The 17,951-nt window shown below is 51.6% G+C and overlaps 5 protein-coding genes across 5 annotated transcripts; 2 read left to right on the plus strand and 3 right to left on the minus strand.

The window, feature by feature from the left end:
* Positions 1 to 2,135: 2,135 nt before the first annotated feature.
* On the minus strand, positions 2,136 to 2,498 carry TrAtP1_012764 (uncharacterized protein; the record flags this gene model as incomplete). Its single annotated transcript, XM_066115669.1, has 1 exon — positions 2,136 to 2,498. One exon carries the CDS (start codon positions 2,496 to 2,498, stop codon positions 2,136 to 2,138), a length of 363 nt encoding a protein of 120 aa, XP_065971768.1.
* Positions 2,499 to 3,851: 1,353 nt separating this feature from the next.
* Positions 3,852 to 9,292, plus strand: TrAtP1_012765 (uncharacterized protein). The gene is made up of 4 exons (XM_066115670.1): positions 3,852 to 4,274; positions 4,674 to 5,126; positions 5,304 to 7,489; positions 7,578 to 9,292. The coding sequence occupies exons 2-4, from the start codon at positions 4,683 to 4,685 to the stop codon at positions 7,960 to 7,962; spliced, it is 3,015 nt and encodes a 1,004-aa protein (XP_065971769.1). The 5' UTR covers positions 3,852 to 4,274; positions 4,674 to 4,682; the 3' UTR covers positions 7,963 to 9,292.
* A 366-nt stretch (positions 9,293 to 9,658) lies between these two features.
* On the plus strand, positions 9,659 to 10,299 carry TrAtP1_012766 (uncharacterized protein; the record flags this gene model as incomplete). Its single annotated transcript, XM_066115671.1, has 2 exons — positions 9,659 to 9,751; positions 10,216 to 10,299. The coding sequence occupies 2 exons, from the start codon at positions 9,659 to 9,661 to the stop codon at positions 10,297 to 10,299; spliced, it is 177 nt and encodes a 58-aa protein (XP_065971770.1).
* TrAtP1_012767 (uncharacterized protein) lies at positions 10,030 to 12,854 on the minus strand. The gene is made up of 2 exons (XM_066115672.1): positions 11,600 to 12,854; positions 10,030 to 11,543 (listed from the first exon to the last, which is right to left on the minus strand). The coding sequence occupies exons 1-2, from the start codon at positions 11,780 to 11,782 to the stop codon at positions 10,359 to 10,361; spliced, it is 1,368 nt and encodes a 455-aa protein (XP_065971771.1). The 5' UTR covers positions 11,783 to 12,854; the 3' UTR covers positions 10,030 to 10,358.
* A 1,396-nt stretch (positions 12,855 to 14,250) lies between these two features.
* On the minus strand, positions 14,251 to 17,801 carry TrAtP1_012768 (uncharacterized protein). The gene has a single exon (XM_014088494.2). The coding sequence runs from the start codon at positions 16,959 to 16,961 to the stop codon at positions 14,565 to 14,567; it is 2,397 nt and encodes a 798-aa protein (XP_013943969.2). The 5' UTR covers positions 16,962 to 17,801; the 3' UTR covers positions 14,251 to 14,564.
* Between the last annotated feature and the right edge of the window lie 150 nt (positions 17,802 to 17,951).

Here is a 17,951-nt window from a genome sequence, read left to right on the forward strand (position 1 = left end):
TACAATCGAGAACGACGTAGCATCACCACTCACTCTTGTATGTATGACGGCTGCAAGCTCTGGCCTCCGGGTGGATGGGCCAGCAGAGGCGACATATTCCAGCGCACACACCTTCGGCTGCACGGTACGCTTATATACGAGCGGTGCGACTGGATCTTAGACGCCAGGCCAGACCGCAGAGCGCCTCCTGCATGCTGGCAACCCCATGCCGTTCTGGAGTCCCCACACATGCAGATGGATGCAGAGTCTTGAGTGCTGGGTGTGCAAAGAACAAGTACTTTACTGTACCTGCTCTGGACGATTACAGGCATTGGTGCGCGGAGAATTAACAAGCATTTTGGGATTCTCTTGAGCTACAGAGAGGGCATGTGAGAGATGCCATGCATGTATGCCTCCCTACTAGTATCTGGGCATCTAGCGATGAGGTAGCGCGAATCGCCAAGGCGCATCGCCATTCTGCCCTTGCCATACCCATATCCCACAGCTTGTGTGTTTAGCTGTACGAGTACGGGCTCCTACACTATAAGTCTATTTCTTTTCCGTGCTAAGCGCACCAGCAACTGCAGTCACTCAAGGCGGATGTACCGCATAGACCCGGTTCTCTGCTAATGCCGGGCTTGAGGACTAGGGACGTTGCATCGACAACGGCCTGTATAACAGGGACTGTCCAATCGGCTGGGACTGAAATGCCCGCCTCGCTTTTCCTTTGGAGGGGCCATTCCAACACAAAGGGGAGCACCATCTGCTCCTCTTCTTGTGTCTCCCCCTCCTCTTCCTACTGTACTCCTACGCCTCTAGCCTTGCTGATGCCATTGGACCCGGGGCCTTTCGGGCTGGAGAATGGACAACAGGAGACAGACCCGTTTGAGGTAGCGAGGCGTGCAGCACACAGCACGCAGACGCATCCTCGCATTGATGGCATGGAGCTTGGCAGACTGGTAGCATGAACTATCCCGGGTCTGGACAGCTCCATGCATCTGCACCTACTGTCGAGCAGCATTTCACATGCAAGTACGTACATGTAAGTGAGTGTGTGCTGCAGTGGGAGCGGCACGTGTGAACAGGTCTATACTGTAAAGGATTTTGCCCATTCTGTACATGTCCCCAAGGCAATGCAGACAGCGGCGGGCGTATTCTGTAGAACCAGGCCATTCCACCATATCCGTGTAGGTACGCGTACGACTAGCAATCCCTTCCTTCAGGGACTATACGCACTTGGCAATTGGGCTGAGAAATCAATCCAGCGTTTGTTACTGCTCACAATAATTACAAGCAAGCTGATGGGCAAGCTGATGGGGTGGCAGTATAGCCGCAGGCGCCATGGAATCTGGTTAGTGGCTCGGGAGGCAGCTTATCTTACCTCGTAAACGATGCCGCGCACACCCACAGCTCCGAATCGAAGAGGACAGGGCGGCGGGAGGCGTCCAAACAGAACGCCTGCTTGCTGTCACCACCATTCTCTGTTACAGTGACAGCCATTTCAAATGGACTAGCTGGTTGGAGCGATGGTTTCAAGCAGGTAGATGCTACATGTATTCGCAGACATGGCACGTACAGTGAGGAAACCAGAGTCATAGGCACACCTCGTCGCAGACACCACAGGCATCACGGACATCAAAGACACAGACACACAGACATAAACGGCCATTTCTCGCAGCCAACCAGTCAGCTTGAGCCAACTGACCAGCCCTTTTTCCCGTCGCCAGCCGCGGTGCCTCCCTTGCTGAGGCTCGCATGCTAATCATGCGGATCGCGGGGCTGGTTCCGATTAGATAGATCCCCGATTCAAAGCGCTGGGGGCGTGCTGCATTGCGCACGAAGCGCTAATCTATCGCTCACGGTTATCTATCACATTCGTTTCGCGATGGACTATATGGAATGGGAGGCAGCTCACAACGAGGAAGCAATGCAGTGCCGATGCCACGAATGCGCGCATGGGGCTGCTGAGGGCGCCGGCTGTTGTAGCTGCCGAGCATCTCCCACCCTTTGAGCGAGGGCTGCCACAGGCAAGATAGTTTTGAGCTTCGGAATTGTGCTATTCTGTCGGCTAGATGTTGGTGGCATTTGCAGCGGACGACCTGATGGGCAAGACAAGACAAGGCATGGCCTGGCAAGGCATGGCCTGGCATCAATGCTTAATCGAGCACATCAATCATGGCGACAAGGTACGGCTGCTGCGCCAATTTACAACAAAGCTGCAGGAATGAGCAATTAAATGGCCTCGGTTGGCAGTGGAAGAGCTCAGAGCAACATGCTGCTTGTAATTGTCCGGCAGCATAGCCACATCTACATGTCGGCAGGCAGGCAAAGGCAGGCCGCGTGGACAAAAATTTTCCTTGATTCATGATTTTTTGCCTCTTTGGCGAGAGCTCCTTGTCCTCGCTTAGAACCTGAATGTCGCCCAACGTCGACCGGATGCTGGTCCAGGTATCTTGATGGGCATTAACGGAGGGAACTTGATGCCTGCGCGCGGGCGAAGCGAGGTGGTAACACAGCATCTGCGGCTGCAACTTTGCGTTGTCATGGCTGTCGGTCGACTCGTGACAAGGCAGGCTGCAACTTGAATGCGAGTAGGCCGCCCGCTGTGAATCTTGTGTGAATCTTGTGGATGGATGAGAGCCATATCGCAGTGCCTCCCAAAGCGGCCCCCATACCTCATAACTATTTCCTACATCGGCCTAGACATCATGGATCTCTATAGTGCCACCTACAGCGGCAAGGCGGATCCGCCCTATGAGGCGTGCAGAGTCGAATGAGGCAGAAAGGACGAGAGAGCTGTTGGGCTGAATAAAACAGCTCCATCTCCAGCTCCAGCCCCAGCAACTGGCTCCAGATGCAGCTCCCAGTTTGTGCCCCTCTTCGCACACCATCCAACAACGACCACCCTGGCTCCGATTCTTTGGGTTCGGCGCAGATGAAAATCAGCGAACCAGAGAGCAGGCATTTTGAGGCGTTGTGGTTGGCGCAATCAAGGCATTGGAGCCTTGTTTCTTTTTCGCAGGGGAGGGTTACCTTTTGCTTGCATCCGGTTGCAGTCACTCAATCAATCTGATGTGATTTGACCAGCGCAGGTATAGCCCGCATATTAGGTACTAGTAGTTAATATATTTTCCCATTTAGCCACGGTCATGGATCACGGTCAGTCAATTCGAGTGTCAGGGTTCCCTTTTGCCGACCGAAAGCTGTCTGCATGTAAACACACACGCACCCTATGTATGGTATACTGATTGTCTATCCGTCTATTCGTCTGCATGCTCGTTACACATACAGTAGCAGAATGGATGTCATGTCTTATGTGGCACGTCAAAGAGACGGCCGCGTTGCTGGTTCTGACGAGAGCCGTGCCCCGTTTATTACTGCATCGATAGCTGCCGTAACAAGTACTAGACCACCCGTACTATATACAGGGCTATTAATACATTAACTTTCCAATAAGCTGCTCGTGCCTTGTGCGCTGCCAGACTATGGCGTCCTAGTCCCGTCCCTTTGCGGTCGAGGTCGCTATAGCGCAGCGACTCCTCAAGCTCTCCTGGCGGGTGGCTCGCCCATCACTCACGTTTTCGCCACTGCAGCATCGCTTTCTAGGCCTTCTGACCACGCCCCCCCAAGTCAGCTGGTTGGTGCGGTCCACCAGCTGGATCCCCGGACAAGGGCGCCAGGGCCCCAACTGCATGCGGGCCTGTGCAGCAGCAGCAGCAGGCCAGTCCCAGGCCGGTCCCAGCGCGGTCCCAGAGCGGCACTAGGCCTGCTGGAGCACCGGCCTGCACACGCCCCTGCCACTTTGGGTCGGCGGCCAGCCAGGCGCTGTGGCCAATGGGCGGGCGCTGCAGCCAACGACCTGGCCAGGCCACCAGACTGCGACAGTGGCAGCAACAAGGGCGCTGTAGGTACGGCTAACGGAGCTCTGCAGCGTGCAGTGCCGGACCGGCCACCACCGAGAAACACTGGACCCCTGGCCCGCTAACAGGACGCCCAGCCCACTCGAGGCCACCTCGCTCCAGCCAGTAGCAGTAGGGACCCAAAGGCGTCCGGTGCCGATTTGACGTTGTCTGCATCGCTGCTCGTTTCTTGGACCGCGAAAGCTTGGCCATCACCGGGTTTCTGCCACTCTTCATCGTCAGCCTTTTGCGCTCTGGCAGCTGCTCAGCTTCCTCTCGACATCCCCTCACTTGCACTTCACTTCCCCCTCATCGCCAGCTGCCAATTGCCAGCTGCCACGGGCAATGATTTCGTCTCTGCGGTAACTGGCACTTCATCCCCCCCGACCATTAATTGTAAGCCTTGGTCCCCTCGCCCTCGTATCCTTTTTTTTTCCTTCCTTTCTTTTTTTCTCTACCCTTTTATCCTTCCTCCCCGTGACGAACACACCTGACATCGCCACGCCCCTGCAAGAAGACCATATACCCTGGCTCGAAATCACAACAAACCTCCCCGGTCTTCCAGCAGAGGCAACTTCTCTCTCTCTCTCTCTCTCTCCACGCCCTCACGCATCGTCTCACGCCTACGAGTAACAGCAAGAGCATCACGCAAACCAGCCGTCCTTGACGACTACTCTCGTGCCAGTTGTTCTCCCTCTCTGTCCCCGATTTCTTTCCGTTTCTCCTTCTATTTTCCCTTTTTGCCAAAAAAGACAAGCGCATCTTTTGCTAACTAGACCTTGTTTTCTGTTGCAGCTTGCCGCAATGTTGGCCGACGACGCGCCGCCCGACGACCCTCGCGGCGCCTTTCCCGCCCATGCTGGCCCTCGTGGCCTCACCATGGCCGAAAAGGTTCTGCGAGAAACCTCATATCTATACTCTCTGGTTCTGCTCGTGGCCTTCATCTCTCTTGCTGCATGGTACTCTGTCTTCAACGCCAAAAAGGAAGAGGATCTTGTCCAGCCTACCGTCAAAGGTCCTGGAGGGAAGCCCTTGCCTATTACCAAGCGCAAGAAGCGCAGCAACGGGGAGCGTAAGATTGGTCCTCGTTTTGGCTCGACCGCTAAGAATGTCTTTCGCTTCCTCGCTGCTGTTGTCTTCGCGAGCTATCTGGTTACTGGTGTTACCATTTTCTACCATGCCTTTTGGCACGAGAACCCTTATAAATGGTCAAAGGAAGGGCTTCCCTGGGCTGGCGAATGGACTGTGGTATGTCTCTCGCGCACCTTGTGCTTCCCCGGATTTTCTGTCGTCTTCCCCCCCAGCTCCCCACGGCTTCGGGTCGACCTCGAGATCATCTTGCCCTTTCGAGAGAGCTGGTCCTATGACCTCGCTCTCACGCCCCTCCCTCCCTCCCCAGAATCCACTAACCTTGTTCTTTATTAGGTTCATCTCGTGGGCGCTACCTTCTTCTACCTTTATATCCTGTTCTCGCTGTTCGACTGGCGCAAAGGCCCCAATATCGTCCACCTCGCAATCTGGGTTCTGAGTCTTTCCGGAGAGCTCATCCTCTTCACCACCACAGCTGTTGTTGCCGCTAATTGTCACTTCGTTCACGCTCCCGAGCAAGACGACGACGAGACCAAGCCTGAAAGCTGCATTGATTCGTGGACAAAGCTCGATCTCGTTCTCTACTTTGTTCGCCTGCTGACCATAGGCGCTTCCATCGCCCTCTTCTGCGTTGCCTGGATTCTCAAGTCTCACGTCCCAGATAGAGTTGAGGAAGGGCTTGGCGGCATCAGTGAAACCACGCCCCTGCTGCTTAATGGACAGACTCGATCTTATGACGCCAGACAGAGCACCACTCCTGAGGCTAACGGCCGACGATCTCGTGGTAGAACCATCTCCAACGCAGCCAAGCCTACGGGAGGCTCTTTCTCTCGCAAAGATGAACAGGCTGCCTTCTATCGACAAAAGAAGATCCCTCACAAGACCTGGTGGGAGTACGTCAGAGGCTACTCTCTCTTCTTCCCCTATCTCTGGCCCAAAGACTCTACCAAGCTGCAGCTCCAGGTAATGTTGTGCTTCGTTTTAGTCATCATCCAGCGATTGGTCAACGTCTATGTTCCATGGCAGATCGGCAAAGTCGTCAACAAGCTAGAAGCTGTCATCAGAAGCGGCGACCCCATCACCACTGAAAACTTCCCCCTCAAGGATTTCCTCATCTTGGGTGTTCTCTGGGTGCTTCAAGGCCAGTCTGGTCTTCTCGGCTCGCTGAGATCTCTCCTCTGGATTCCTGTTTCGCAGTACTCGTATCGAGGATTGACGGCGGCGGCCTTTAACCATGTCCACTCTCTCAGCCTCGACTTTCACTTGTCGAAACGCACCGGCGAAGTTCTCTCTGCTCTCAACAAGGGCTCTGCCATCAACGCATTTCTCGAGCAGGTGACATTCCAGGTCATCCCCATGCTCTTCGACTTGTTCCTCTCAATCTCCGTCTTCTACTTCAACTTCGGTCCCCTCTACGCTCAACTGAATCTGGTGGACACTTGCTGGTATCTCTACATGACCATCAAGATGGCCGCCACTAGAGCCGATCAACGACGAGAGATGACCAATGCCGATCGTGAAGAGGAAGCGGTGAAGAATGACTCCATCTCTAGCTATGAGACGGTCAAGTACTTCAACGCAGAAGAATACGAATCCAATCGATATCGTGCCAAGGTTGAGGTTTTCCAAAAGGCCGAGGCCCAAGTCCAGACGGGAATGGTCCTCATGAACATTTGCCAAACCTTCGTTTTCAACCTGGGCAGAATTGTCGCTGCCATCGTGTGCGGCTGGCAGGTCACGGCTGGCATGCGAACTACCGGTGACTGGTTCACAGTCGTCTCTTACCTGACCCAGCTTCAAGGTCCTCTCAACTTCTTTGGCTCTTTCTACCGCACCGTCCAGCAGGCCATGATATCTGGCGAGCGCCTCTTGGAGCTCTTCAAGATCCAGCCAACCGTTGTTGATTCTCCTAATGCCGTCGAACTGGAAAGTTTTAGTGGACACGTTCGATGGAACAATGTGAGCTTTTCTTATGACCCTCGAAGGCCTGCCCTCCGCAACGTCAGCTTTGAATGCGCTCCGGGAACTACAACAGCCTTTGTTGGCGAGTCTGGCGGTGGAAAGTCTACCTTGTTCCGACACATGTTCCGCTACTACGACTGTGACGAGGGCAGCATCGAATTCGACGGCAAAAACGTCAAAGATCTCACAATCAGCTCCGTCCGTCGCCATATCGGCGTTGTTCCTCAGGATACGACTCTTTTCAACGAGACGCTCATGTACAATCTCAGATATGCCAACCCTAGAGCGAGTGACAAAGAGATTTACGCCGCTTGCAAGGCTGCCAGTATCCACGACCGTATCATGTCATTTCCCGACGGTTATAACACGCAGGTTGGAGAACGCGGACTGCGTCTCAGCGGCGGTGAGAAGCAGCGAGTTGCTATCGCTCGTACCATCCTCAAGGATCCTAGAGTTATCATGCTGGATGAGGCTACTTCTGCACTCGACTCGCACACGGAGCAGGAAATTCAAGACAACGTTCTCAACATCGGCCAAGGGCGCACTCTGCTCATTATTGCGTAAGTGGAACATATCCCCTTAATAACTATCATCAACCCCTAAGATTACAGATTTGGAGCTAACGCGCAGTTTTCGCTTTTTCTATAGTCACCGATTGTCTACCATCACCCATGCCGATCAAATCATTGTGCTGCACGCTGGAACGATTGTCGAGCGTGGCAATCACGAGGATCTTCTCAATGCCAAGGGCCTGTACCATTCGATGTGGAAGAAGCAAGTAACGGCTGAGCGCGCATTGACCGTCGCTAGAGAAGCGTCTCTGCAGGCTAAACGAGCCTTGAAAGCTGCTAACATGGATGGCAAGAACAAGTCTAGCACCCAGATGGACGGCTATGAGAGTCACGGGTCTGCGACTGAGTTGCTTAGCGATAACTCTCAGCCGCATGGCGATGGCGAAGCTCATCCTTCCGCCTCTTCTTCCGATAATGAATCGACTCATGAACAGGAGCCGCCTCGCAATAATCGGGATTAGATTCCCAGACTTCTTCAGTCAGTTTGCTTTCCAGCTCATTCTGATATCCACAATACTGGCCCAGAGAATTATGCCAGTTGCACTTTATTTACTTCATCTTTGCGACTACTTTTTAAAAAAAAAGGAACAAAAAAAAAACGGCAGGCCTATTCAACATTTTGTTTGGCATTCGGTTATCGAACTTAATTTCTAGGCTTAGCATGATGACTGCATCGCTCAGGCGTTAAAGGGAAAAAGGATATCGATCCTCATCATTTTCTATTCGACATACTATTTCATTTACACAGCATAAGGAACATATGCATCTCTCTTAGCAAGCCAACTTTGATTATCCCGTTCCTTTGGAGCCTGGACAGTCCACCTGGCTTCTGATCTTTTTCGAATCTACTCACCCAAAGCATACCATCGATTGATTGAGAATAGAATTTTCAATACTACGGTGACGCCTTTCTATCTGTTTCTATCTATTTCCTATTTTACGACGACGATTTTAGGCACAGACATTCGGATCTAGCAGTTACCAATCTGTTGCCATCTTACCGCCACAGGGCCGGACTTAATAATACTCCTTTGCATCTTCTGAGAGAGACGAAATATAGCCGCAACTTACACGCGGAGACATATAATGTGTGTTGTTTTACCACTGTTTCTTGTATCGGCTCTACATCTCTTTTTTTATTTTACGTCTTTTGTCGAATGTGTCCTGAATGTACTCCATTCGCTGGTCGCTGTTTGACTATGATGTATCGATATCCAATATCTAGAGATGTGAGAAGATCATTCGACTGGTACAGCAACTGTTTATTTTCTGAGCCTTTGGGCTTATGAAACCATCTCCTTGCCATGGAGAGACTGAACGAGGGAAATGACGTTGAAAGTGGAGGTTTACTGATGAATCTGGTTGGCATGTCGATGACAATATTTGCTCTTTTTTGTCTTGGAGGACTTGTAATTATGGATGCCACCTTGGTGAGGCCTACGGGACCTCGACCTGATTACGGGCAACGACTATATGACTTTGCTTTTTTCTTATCTCTTTATTTTCTTTCAACAATTCACACCCAATGGACTGGAAGGAATCCGGGACTTTGTGAAGAGGATTCACGCCTTGGGCCTGTGCAAAATGGGACTGGTCTTAACATACATTTTTTGGGATTCTTCCTCAAGGAAGCTAAGAGACTTTTGATGAGTTCTCCGGCTGGAAAACAAAATAACAAAAGCAGACAAAAACAATTGGCCCACCACACAACGGGAAATCTCACCATTTCGCTAGAAGTATGGGGCAGCCTCGATAACTTAGATAGATTACAGAAAACAATTTTGGCACAAACATATTGCTCTCAACTGTAGGCGTGAATGTCTAGTGCTCATATGTCGCCAATTAATTGCCCATGGTAACAAAGAGCCGGTGTCTTATAGGCGGCTGGAAGGGGGCAGGTAAATTGTTTGTTCGGAATGGTGGTGCTATGGCTAATCGAATTTAATGTGATGATAGCAATTTGTTTTTGAGACAGAAGTCGTTGTAGTCGACTGATTGCGGTTGACTATAACAGCTTCTGTCTCAAAACACAGTGCGCAAGACATTTTTAGATATGATGATACTGAGTAGATGGATAAATTGCATTGTAGCTCTTGACAGATAGTACCCATTGAGTGATGAATGAAGATGGATTATCGCGCATTGCTTCGTTTCTATATGTATAAAACAAGAAGAAATCTTCCAACGGCCCCCCTCGCCGATAACCTCGTTTCAATCCAACCCGAAAGCCACCAGGCTCGACCCAATCCTGTATGTATTTCTCTAAAAAAAGAGCCCTTTGATCCAAAAAACAGGAAGAGAAGAGAAGAAGCGGATACATAACAACGTATCCAATCACATTCACTGCACCATTTACTCAAACCTCCATTTGCTAGAAAAAGAAAAAAAAGAAAAGAAAAACCCCTAAATAGATAGATTTGCTGGTCTCAAAATATCTGCAGTCATATCGAATCGTTCCTTTTGACGAACAATGCATCAAGAGTCGAGAATCAAGGTATATGAAAAAAAAAAAAAAAAAAAAAAAAAAAGTTCATCATAAAATTAAAATTAGTATTAGCCCAAGCCAATTCTTCCTTTTTCCACTTTTTCCGTGTTCAAAAAAAAAAAAAAAGAAAGGGGAACGCCAGTTTCCATGCTTCACGTTGCTCCCCCATCCGGCTTGACCCCTTGCTGTGCAAATCACACGCAGGTAATGTAGCCCCAAATATGTAAAGATAAAAAGGAGCAGCTCGACAAAGCTTCTCGTCATTATTGGATCAAAATTGCGCCTGTGCAAATCTGCTTCCTTTGCTGTATGAACCGTGCATGTCACCCAGCGTTTTTTTCTCAACTCATTGCCAACATGAATATTGGCGCTCTAGTGTTTTGCAGAACCATTCTGCTTATCTTCATCGTGTTCGTAGTGAACTTCGAGCTTGGGCACGTCCTTCTTTCCATTGTGCTTGCTTGAAGTGGGCTTCTTCGATTGTTCCTCTTCTTCATCGTCTTCTTCATCAGATCGATCATCAGTGGCCTCTTTGTCGCGAATAAATCGGATGGCAATACGCAGGATGTAGAAAAGCCAGAACAGATTCAAGGCCTGAAGGGAAGCAAGCAGGGCAGTAGTGATATACTGACTGATCCAGCACTTGTACTGCTGAGTCTCCCAATTGAGCTCAAAGGGGCCGACGGTACGGAACTCGGTGAACAGAGACCAGATGATCTTGAGGTTAATGTAGTGGCGCATGTAGATCCAAACGGCAACAAAAGTGGCGAAATAAGGAGCGACGATAGGGTGGTCGATGTAGTTGAGAGCTTTGGATGAGGCGAGGAAGAAATCGCTGATGTCGTGGGTGATGTAGACAGCAATGCCAATGTAGGTGAAGTGGAAGCGGTAACTCAGGCCGATAAGAGCTAGACTGACAATGTGGTGACCGACGAGCTCCTTAAAGTCCTTGCGCGGCTTCTCCATTCCCAGGAGAAGAACGATGGCCTGCTGGGCCCAGTAGGCAGCCTGGAAGAGGTAGTAAAACTTTACAACGCCCTCGTGCGAACGATGCGGGAAACCCTCGTACATGCCGCGTGTGTTAAAGTACCAAACAGGCGTGCGGCTCATGACGTACATGCCAGCAGGTCCCAAAATGCCAAAGTATAGGGCTGTGTACACCTGTTCCATGAAGCGGGCCTGCTTTCCCTTGCTGAGACCCGTTCTGCGGGCTAGCGGACGCAACACTTCCTGCATGATGAATTCACGAGTAAAGGACAAGACAATGGTGTAAAAGGCGACAAACGCAATGTCCCATTTGCCCTTGCCATACTTGATTGGCTGGAGGGGATCATCTTGGGGAATCGGGTACGACAGGAAGATGAAGTGGTGGAGGGGATTGGCTTCCGATGGGTTGACGGCGTAACCAGTCAGGAACGTGAGTAGCAAGACGGCAGGCAAGACAAAAGTGTGCTTGACCATGGTCTGGCGAATTTGGGAGAATAACCCACGGGCGCGTCGGCGCTTCGAAGGCCTAGGATTGCCAGAGTGGTCTTCTGAGCTCTCGGATGAGTAGTTCTGTCGAGTTGCGGCGGTTAGCTTGAGAGCAGAAAGATCGGGAGCGACAATCTCACCTCGGAGTCTTGGGCATTGAGACTGACTCGGCTGGACGCCAGCGCGGGCGCGCCAGTGTCACCAGCCCGAATCTCTCCTCCAAGGCCACTGCTCTTGCGCCTGCGCCTCGCCGGGTTGACGTCAGCACCGAGCAGTTGGTCTGCCGACGTGTTGAGCAGCGGGAAAGGCTCTACCCCCGCCATTGTGCCCGAAGCGTGGTCTATATGTCTTGGATGCGGAAAAGTGGTGTAGCTGTGGTGTAGCTCGAGAAGAAAAATCCCCTTTGGCCCCTTTGAGACTGTTGCGCCTGGAGATGCGACCTGCCGTCTCGCTAGAACAAACGGCAGATAGCTCAATCGGCCGAAGAAAGAGGAGAGCTTGTCGGACGCTGGAAAAAGTCGGAGGATAAAAGGAGGCAAAAGGCAGGTAATAACAGAGCTGCCACTACCACTCCAATTGGGATCGTTGGCCTCTTGTTCCCCCCCCTGTCGATGTCGCGGCGCGCAAGCGCAATTGATTGGTGGTGTGGGGTGCGAGGATCAGCTCGATGTGCGACTCGCGTGGATTATCCGCTTTGTCTCGTCTCACAATTCGTGCTAGTGAGCCTCGGTTTGGGTCGATTCGCGCGTGGGCCAACCGCCAGCAAAAAAATGGCGGTCTGTTTTCTGGAGAGTCAACAGAGGCAGAGGACAGCCAGGACAGCTTGGTCGTGGAGCTCTTATAAGGCGTAGTCGGCAAAGACGTCAGAACAAGGAGCAGAGACGGCGAGACCGTGGCTTCGGACTTTGACGAGGTTCCGAGGTGGAAGCGTGAGACGCAAGATAGGAGAGGAAAGGCCTAGAGAGAGAAGCAGGACGGCGCTCGGTGAGGTGGACGTGGTGTCGTGTGTGATCGGGCCCCAGATTAGGGGGATAAGCGGTCATGCATGCACAGTGGATGATCAAACATGAATGTTTGTGCCGCGTTGGATATTGGAGGAAGGGAGAAGAAGAGAAAAAGAAGCGCTTGGTGGAGTTGCACACAAACACAAACAAATCCTGTCCCACCAGCCAAGAGCAAATTACCGTCTACAGGACATGCGCTGCGAAAGGCAGATGCTGAGAGGTAGGCGGTACCAAATCCCACAAGGCAGGTGCCGCTAACAAGAAAAAATCGAACTTGTTCTGTGGCGGAATGGCAGCGCTGAAAATGCACGCAACGCAGCACTTGCTCTTGGCAATCCAGTATCAGCTCACCACAAGTACAAGTAAATATCTACTGCCCATCACTCAGAACGCATTTAGTAAGCGAGTGGTTGCTTGCAATCGTTGAACGTGCTCCGACCATCAAATGCTAACATCACACATGCACCTCCTCTCGTCTTATTTGTGACACGAATACCTACGTGTACTGCTTGCTGTACTATGCGGGTGCGCTGCTTATCCAGAGGTCGCACGACGTAGGTACCCGCAACACATCACCAAGACAGCACCAGCCAGTTTATAACTCGCAATCTATGAATAGCAAGCGCATTACCTATAGCAGACTGCTCGCGAAACATCATCACAGCTCACCACAGCTTTCCAATTCGACGAGCTACAGTACATCCATCTCTTTCCATCTATCCAACAAGAAAGATGAGATAAGCAGCCAAACAAGCAAACCACAGCCGCTAAAAGCTGGGATCCTGTTTTAATCTCTTCCAACATGCCTCTCCCGCCTCCTCACTGGCCCAATGCCCCCTTCCAAAGCCCACAAAAACCAACCGCCATGACCCTTGACAGCCAGCCATGCACGCGGTTTAAACTCTCTCCAAGCCCGCCAGAGCAAAAAAAAAAAAAAAAAATTCTTGCGTCCAAGGACCCTGTTAGTCCCATTCGGGAAGCGAGGGTCCCCTGGCATTTTTCCTTTCTAGTGATTGTCCGTTTTTCTTTTTGCGTTTTGGCTGGGCGGCCTGTCACTTTTTTTTTTGCATTGTTCCGCTCTCCGTCAACTTTATTAACATTACGCGTATCTAATTTAAAAGACTGTGACTTCGGCAGAAACGAGAATTTTTTTTTTTTTTTTTTTTGTAAGCACCAATCGGCTGCGTCGTAATACGTACACGGAGCGTTGCGACCTACACCACGCACGATCGGCTCATGGTGGCCCGTATTCCGAAGGGCAGGGATACGGAGCATGAATCATCACAAATTCCATTCAGTAGTCAACGTTTGGTGACATAATCGGCGTTTTGACGACAATGCCCGTCTAAGAAGCGATGATTTAATTGCAGCCATTTGGAATCAGACACTTTCTGTTGGTAATAAAGTAAAAACCTCTGAAGCTGCTGGGTGTAAAAAACGCCCGCAATCTCAGCCAAGAAGCTTGATTCTTTTGGGCGCGTGATACGAATAGTGCGCTCACAATAATTTGTCTGGAATGCGGAGCACACCTGCCAAACATGGGAACTCGTCTACCTACCTATAGAGAGACAGCACCCATTCGAGTTTACTTCAAATATGAGCCATCGAGTCCATACGACCCTCTTACTAATTTGATGATAGCAAGCAACGTGCTTTGATACCGCAGACGTGGCGAAAGTAGCAAGAAAGTAGCAGCAGAAGTACCTAGTACAATGTCATAAAATCAAGATATGACGAATCCCAAAACAAACATCAGAATCAAAAAACGATCGCCACCCAATCTGCTTAAGAGAATATATAGCTCATTTATTAAAATTTCATTCATATCAAACAGCTCATTTTGTATCATCTTCCTCTCCATAGCATCAATCATCTGCCCTCTGCACATCTCCCCGAGAGGGGCTCCGGGGTATAGCTATCTGTTCTCAGCAAACTTCCATATATACTCGTACATATACATCCCAATCATAAAACCTTTCGCTATTTTAATCCCAAAATCCAAGAAAGAAGAAAAAAAACGCCATGCTCAAAGACAAAAAGCACCTATGAAGAAGAGAGTGAGAAAGAGGAAAGAAGAGGAGGAAGCCGAATTTATCATGCATCAAGACGGCCCCGGTTCTCTCGGTGGTATTGTATTCCTGTCCTCTTGCCCAGTGTCCGGCTCATCAGGGTTATGGTCGCGAGAAATCACAGAAGACGTCTCCGTCACAGAATCATCATACGAGTAATCGTCGTCGTAGAGGTACCGATTTCGCACTCCCGGCCATAAAGGTGGATTGCTTGGCGGTATCGGTCTCTCGTACGCTGAAGCCGCCGCATTCGCCGTGGGATAAATGCCAGGGCCCATGTGGTTTCGTCTCCTTGCTTCGTACATCTCCTCAGAAGATGAGCTGCTGCTAGATGCTCGTGCTCGTCGCAACGCCGATGCTACCGAACCGCTTAAATCTTCTCCTTCTTCCTCAAGAACCTGTTGCAGTGCCGCGCCTCGCCGTGCTGGTGCCGGTATCACCATCACGGGGAGATTATCCGTATCTGTCGTGGGCCGGAACCTTTCTCGAATCCTCTCTGCTTGGCTGGCTGCAAACTCCTCCAATCTGCTTCTTATATCCCACCGATTGGTGTCCATATGACCTCTTGAAGTAGTAGCAGACCGCGCATCCGAAAAAGCTCTAGGAGATTGCGGCGTTGACGTGGTGTCATGGCTTCCACGACGAAGCAGCGTCTGCCAGCGACCGCCACCACCAGAAGAAGAATTCGCTTCCAGATCCGGTACCCTTGGTTCTTGTATCACAATATGACTTGCCGGAGAATCGCCCGGAGAGATGGATGAAGGTGCTAGGTTTGTCGAAATCGCGTCTTCCACAGGAGGACTGCGCCTTTGGTTGTGGCTCGCCGATCTTGAAATATCCGGCCTGGGCTGCGGGTGCGGGTGCTCTCTCTGATATCTTACCGCATACACAGTGCTGGCAGCACTTGTTGTATCGGTCCTGCTGGCCGGTGTTACGGCTGGAGCAGGTCGTGAGAGCCAAACTGGCGGTCTTAGAATGTGTCCTGATGTCCTCTCCACCTCTGCACCACTAGTTTCGCTCATATCACGGCCGCGGCCGGTATTTCGTTCCCGCTCGCGATGGCGACTGCTGATAACTGACACCCCTGGCCATCCGTTGCCTTCAGTTGGTCTTTGCTCTCGCGCCGTGATGATGACGCCTCTACCATCCCCGCCGTTTACTTTGTATCCTCTTCTCTTCCGTGACCAGGGAACGTCTGCGGCATCAACTTCCAACGTATCATCCCCATCAAATACCTCTCTTCCAAGTATTCCATCCTTCTTCTCTTCTCGTTCCAAAGCTTCAATCCGTTCCACCCATTCCCAAACCACCACACTGGCCGCTGCCGCACCAACCCATCGCACGTAGTCTCCCCAGCCTGTAAACTCAGGCTTCGATATATCAAGTATGAAAAAGACAACTGGTATCAATATGGCTCCTAAAGAAATGATGGCCACCAGACTTATGTTCTTCATCAAGGGGTGGTAGAAAGCATATCGTTTCTTCATAATTGCGTAGTACACAACCCACGCAGCGTACAGCACTCCAAGCGCCAGCTGAAACAAGTAACTAAGCGCCGGGATGGGATGGCTAAAGCTTTTGGGCATAGAATTGCCATTGCTGTCCGGATCCGAGTATAAAAAGCTGTTGAGGGCGCTAAAAATGACATCAAGACTGATGAGGAAAAAAGCAGCCCATTTGATTATGATTTTCTCGCGGTGGCGCGGGAACAGCCGGATCAGCGTCTGCGCCTGCGCGAGCCAAAGAAAGGTGTCGGACACCACCCGGATCGCCTTGAGCTCCGTACTCCCCATGACCTCGTTCTGGAGCACTTTGGCATTCTGCACGCCCCATATGTACTGTATTTTGGCGATCCGGAAAGTGTCGGCCGTGGCTATCGTGAGAGATATCGCAACTGACAAGGCGGCCAGCTTCTGCAGCCACGGACGCCCACCGATATTGACGCCCCCTGAAGAAGAATTGGTAAAGCCACCGGGCCGGCCAAGGTAGACAACGCCGCTATCGAAGAAAGACCTTGGCGTGATAAAGAGCATGATGACGAGCATCCAAGCGGTAACGGTAGTCGCTGCGAGGGCGTAGCAGATGGGAAAGCTCGAGGCGTAGAAGGGGTCCCGGAAATCGGAAAAATGCGGGCTGTCATCGTCATCACCGTCGTCTCCGAGGTCCTGGAGAGTCAGGCTCGAGCCTCCGTCGCCGGTGCTGGTGCTCTCCGGGACCGCAACGGAGACTGTCGGTATTGTCGCGGTTGGGCACGGTGCCTGGAAGAGGGCGTCGTTGTCGAGCGTCAGGATGGCATTATCCGACTCTCCGCTCAGGGAGAGGATTCCGTTCGCCGGCAGCCACGTGCTGGTGCACAGCGCCATCGACGCCTCGAGGGACGACGTAGCCGCGAGAGCCGCCACATGGGTGGCCATGGACGTCACCGACATGGTTGGATCAGAGCGGAACCAAGATCGTGATGTCAAGAAAGAGGGCTCGTCGATTTCGTCAAAGAGTCAACCGGCGAGACGGCGACGAGAAAAGGAGAGGGTGCCAGTCGGAGCTTATCGCGGGATCGCCATGGAAAACGGTGTCGGCGGAGAGAATGAGCTGAGCTGAGCTGAAATGCCTCCTCTCCTCGGTACTTCGTTTCGCTTCGGTTTCGCTCGATAGGCGGCGTGCCTCGCGCAGGCAACCTCACAAATCTCAATCCAAGACACGCTGACGGAACCGACCCACGACGGCGCCAGCAGGGACGAATCGAATCTCAACGGCGAGAGGCGCCACGTTACCAGAATGTCCCTGTGCAAGTCAAAAAAAAGGGCGAATCGTGAAATCGATATCGAATTCAGGCGAGCGCGAGAAAATCGAGCGTCATAACAACCGGTGGCGCAGCTTTGTAACAATATAGCTAGGCGGGAAAAAAAATGGCCTGTCCCTCGTCCAGTCTCCGGGCTTCCGCGTGCACTGATACCAGTATCCTCGTGAGTAGCGTCCAAAGGTCCCGTCTCTTCTATTCACCTAGCCCTGAAAGTTTGATTAAAGCTCTGTGATCGATCTCGGCGAAATTCGACAATTGGAAAAGTAATGGGGAAATCTATCTTGGGGGAGAAGAGAGAGAGAGGAGTTGGCTAGTGGCTGCGACTTACTCGCTGAAGAACAAGCAGCCGGGTCGCGTGGCGTGCACTGTGTTGCTACTGGCCGTGGTGGCGGCACAACGTGGTGCGGTGCCTTTTGGGGCTGCGGGGGATTGGGGCCGCAGAGGACCCGGGCCAATGGGCGCAGAGAGCAGCACATGGTGCAGCATACAGTGTGTCCAATAGAGCATCGGCACGGCTCCATACTTTGAGCTAGTAATTCCGACGAAGACCAATGTGCGATATTGGTGAATAAGTCTGTCGTATCTGCAGGCAGGTAGACCGAGATTGTTCGTATCCAGA

This window comes from Trichoderma atroviride, chromosome 7 (assembly GCF_020647795.1).
Source record: "Trichoderma atroviride chromosome 7, complete sequence".
NCBI lineage: Eukaryota > Fungi > Ascomycota > Sordariomycetes > Hypocreales > Hypocreaceae > Trichoderma > Trichoderma atroviride.